Below are 4,202 nucleotides of genomic sequence, written 5' to 3'. Positions count from 1 at the left end.
TACCCATGTCAAAGCAACCTTGTATAAAATACGTAAAGTTTGACGACCAAAAAGTCCAAGTCACTGGCTTCAGCCCAGCTTCACTGCTCAGCCCTGCTTGGCAAAAGGGAAATTCGTGAACTGGGTCTAAGCACCTTTCTGGGGTAGAGTGGGGAACGTGAGCGGCCTGATGCTGTTCTGAAGGCTGGATAAAATGGCAGAAAATACAAAAACCTTGAAAAGACACAAATGCAGGTAAGATATACTGCACTTTGTTACCTCCAGTGGCAACAAGGGAGGTGGGCAAAAGGCTGCCTGCTGAAGAGTGATGGCAACTAGCTTGGCTGGGCAATCAGACCCACTGCCTTTGTTTCACCAACTGTTCCATTCCCTTCCCATCTCTTTCAGAAGAGCAACTAGCAATGGCCACCCCAACCGTTGTGACCATACAGCCGCAATATGGCATGTCCATGCCCAATGCCTCGAGGCCCATATGGCAGACAGGGCTGATGGACTGCTGCACCGACTGCGGTGTCTGTGAGTACCTCGGGCAGTCCTGTCCTTCAGCCATTGGCAGTTCATGTGCTGCAGTTGGTCCCATTCCCTCTCGGGACACTTTTCTCACCCCTGCTGCTTGGGTCGGTGGTGCAATAGCTAAAGCTACATAGCCTGCTCCTCCCAGTTCCTCCCCCAATGCTGGCGGTGGCGGGTGGGGAGGCAGAGCCTCACCTGCTGCTGTGTTTCTCCCCCTACCAGGCTGCTGCGGGATGTTCTGCTTCCCCTGCCTCAGCTGCCAAGTGGCCAGTGACATGGGCGAGTGCTGCCTGTGCGGCACCAGCGTGGCCATGAGGACCCTCTACCGCACCAGATACAACATCCCGGTCAGTGATTACCCTGCCCCCTCACCATTCTGCGAGGCTGAAAGAGGAGGGTCCTCTGAGGCCCCTCTCCGCTCACACTTTCATACCCTGCAGGATGCCAGGGCTGGGGTTGGAATGCCCTCAGCCACACTGATTCCTGGGCTGATGTCCGATAAAGCGCATTCACCAGACACAGCTCCTTGCCAGCACCCTTCCCGAGGGGCACAGCAGATCACAGAGCCTCGGCTGCTGCTTCCCCATGCCATTCCCAGTCTTTGAGAGATGGGAAAGACTTGGGATAATTGTGGACAAACTGAGGACTAGATTAAGTCAGTTGCACAGATAAAGATCCGTTATCAGATGTGGGAGAAAGGTGGACGTTCGCATACAACACGCGTGTGAAAAGGTTTCTTCCCACGGGGGGGTCAGTGCCGTCCCCAGTGCAAGCCGTGGTGGCACAAGTCCGGTTTGCCCAAATGGTCTCTTTCTGGGATTTCTCCCCTCTAACCTTAACCCCGGGAGCTGAAAGATGCGCAAGTATCTGCAGCCTGCAGAAAGGCCTCCCTCTCCTTACCACTGTGCGAGGGTTCGCCAGCCCCGTTTTTAGTTTCTGCTACTCGGGATGCTGCAGCCAGACAAGGCACAAAGGGCACGTGTAGTGGAACGTGATTAACCTTTTCTTGACTGAAACACGGCTTTTGGGAAGCCTGCATCCCTAACCAATTTCTTCCTAACAGGGGTCTATTTGCTCTGACTACTGCATCACCCTGTGGTGCCCAATGTGCTCCGTTTGCCAAATTAAGAGAGACATCAACCGGAGGAGGGAGATGGGCATATTCTGGTAAGCTGGGCATACTGGCATGGGTCTATAAAGCTGCTGCTGCCTGCAGCCACGGTGCTTCCTGGGGTCTCTTCTTCTGCCAGCAGCTGATGTAAGACATAGGGTTGCTGCAGTGGGAAAATGGCCGAGGACAGGTAGCAAGAATGACCTGTCTTGGAGCAAAATGTAGCTCGGAACCTCGTGCAGAACAGGTGGCACAGACACACGGTATGGCAAGGCATGGCCCCCCTCCCTGACCCTCTCTCCCATCCTGTTGCAGATGCTGCTGATCCTCACCGTGCCCTCCAAAGCCACTGTGGGCAGAAGTTGTCGCTGCAGCAGCCCTTGTGAAATGAACCACGGGGTGTCGGGGCTGCCTTGGTTACAGCTGATTCCCCCTTCCCTGAGAAATACCATGAATAAACAGTAGACTTTTCCTTCCTGCCTCTGTGGGTGTCATTCTTGCACTGCCTGAGAGCATCCACCTTTCTCCCACTCGGTCGAGCCCAGCACGCCCCGGTCCCTGCGCCTGACGCAGAGCAAGCTTTGTGCTGGCATTTTCCTATTCACTCGGCTTTCAGAAAGGACGTTGAACACGAAGGAGGAGTCGTCCTTACTCATGCGAGTTGCAGAATTGCCTACCGCCTGCACTGCAGAGACATGTTCCCCTGCGGACCCTGGGCAGGAATTCCCAGCTGCCTGCGATCAGAAACCCGGCTGGCTGGCTCATGGGTTGGCCAAGTCCTCTCCGCGGGCAAGCGCTGCCGCTTCCCGGCCGTGGCTGGGCAGAACACGCTGCCCACGCTGGGCAAAAGGCGGAGGTTACATGCACCCGCTCTCCATCACTCTCGGAGTCCTGCTAAGGGATTTTTGACCCCTGCTAATCTCCTCCAGCTTCACTTTCTAAGGAGAATGGGCTGATTTTTTCCCCTCTGTCTTCATCTTCACCACAAACCTTGTAAAGGGCAGGTGGAGGCTCTGTCAATGCTCCGCGGTGGGTCCGTGTGGTAGCACTTCCACCTGCCTAAATGCCAGATGACCCAGATTGTCCTGTGAATGATCCCGGAAAATACAGAAATCTTCAGTTTTAGCCTAAGAGAGGTAAAGACCAGGAATGTGGAGAGAGGGAGAGAGGAAATAGCATGCTGCCACATCACCCCAGCACAGCGCGTCATGAGTTTGTAGCTGTACCTCAAGGCAGTGGCTGTGTCACTCGGTGAGTTCTGGTCAGTTCCTGCCGATGCTCAGGCTTAATGAAGGACACCCATCTATCCGGCCTTCTGTAAGGCCTTTGACATGGTTTCCCACAGCACCCTTCTCTCTAAACTGGAGAGATACGGATTTGACTGGTGGACTGTTTGGTGGACAAGGAATTGGTTGGATGGTGGTATCCAGAGGTTATCGGTTAATGGCTCGATGTCCAGATGGAGACCAGTGACAAGTGGTGTCCCGCAGGAGTCCGTACTGGGACAAGTCTAGAGAAAAGAAGCCTCAGGGGAGACCTTATTGCAACCTTCCAATGCTTAAAGGGGTCCTATAAGAAAGAAGGGTATAACCCTTTGTAAGGAACCCGATCATGAGCCGTTTATCTCATTATGTCTTTTGCAAGACATACCCTGAGAACTCGCTGAGGCCCGCTGGCTGATAAGCACCACTCCAAGGCCCCAGTTACATCCTGCCTGAAAATGAAAACCACTTGCAAAAATGCCGAGGGGCGCAATAAGAACGGCTGCAAGGTTACGGTCACAATCCTCTTGGAACTAACAACTACTTGCAATTGCCCACCAGCGATCGTGAAATGCTGCACGCCAAGTGGGGCTGGGGGCGCATGGAGCATCTCTGCACGGGCACAGGCTTGGAAATGTGCTGTTGCCTCAGAAACTGTGCCTCTCGAGAGGTATAAAAGGCCACCCGTACAGCCCCCTGTGTGATCGACCACCACCGAAGACTCAAGAAACTCTGACCCATGGGATGCTGTGGGTTCGTGGTGGTGAACTATTTGAGCCTCTCTATCCTGACTTCTTGCTTCACTTTTTTCATCCTATTTTCTACTCGTTCCTATGGCTATTCCTCCTTCACTTAATAAACGGGTGAACTGATGACATCTGACCTCGTTTGCGTCTCAATCTCACTTGAGGTGATAGAATCTGAAATGAAAGCTTGGTCTAGCTGCCCCTGAGCCTTCCAGATTTATCTGAGGACAGCCAGAATGCAAGGGGGCCAACTTCTCATCCAGACTGGACCTCTACACCCTTTTAGCAAGGCCTGTTGTGACAGGAAAAGGAGTAATTGTTTGAAACTAAAAGATGGTAGATTTAGGCTAGCTATAAGGAAGTACTTTTTTACAACGAGGGTAGTGAGATGCAGGAACGTGTTGCCCAGGGAAGTGGTAGAAGCCCCATCCCTGGCAACATGCAAGGTCAAGTTGGATGGGGCTCTGCGGAGCTGGTCTGTGGGGACGTTGTACTAGCTGACCTTTAACGGTCCCTTCCAACGCAAAGCGTTCTCCAGTTCCATGATTCTAGGAGAGGCACTGCACCGCC

At 53.3% G+C, this 4,202-nt stretch overlaps 1 protein-coding gene across 1 annotated transcript; it reads left to right on the top strand.

Annotated features, from left to right (window-relative positions):
- The first annotated feature begins 401 nt into the window (after positions 1 to 401).
- PLAC8 (placenta-specific 8) lies at positions 402 to 1,684 on the top strand. Its single transcript, XM_010142363.1, has 3 exons — positions 402 to 516; positions 736 to 860; positions 1,577 to 1,684. The coding sequence occupies exons 1-3, from the start codon at positions 402 to 404 to the stop codon at positions 1,682 to 1,684; spliced, it is 348 nt and encodes a 115-aa protein (XP_010140665.1).
- Positions 1,685 to 4,202: the final 2,518 nt, after the last annotated feature.

This window comes from Buceros rhinoceros, unplaced genomic scaffold (genome assembly GCF_000710305.1).
Source record: "Buceros rhinoceros silvestris isolate BGI_N320 unplaced genomic scaffold, ASM71030v1 scaffold13238, whole genome shotgun sequence".
NCBI classification, from domain to species: Eukaryota; Metazoa; Chordata; class Aves; order Bucerotiformes; family Bucerotidae; genus Buceros; species Buceros rhinoceros.
Note: the sequence above shows the minus strand (reverse complement) of the source record. Positions and strands in the feature narration are given on the sequence as shown.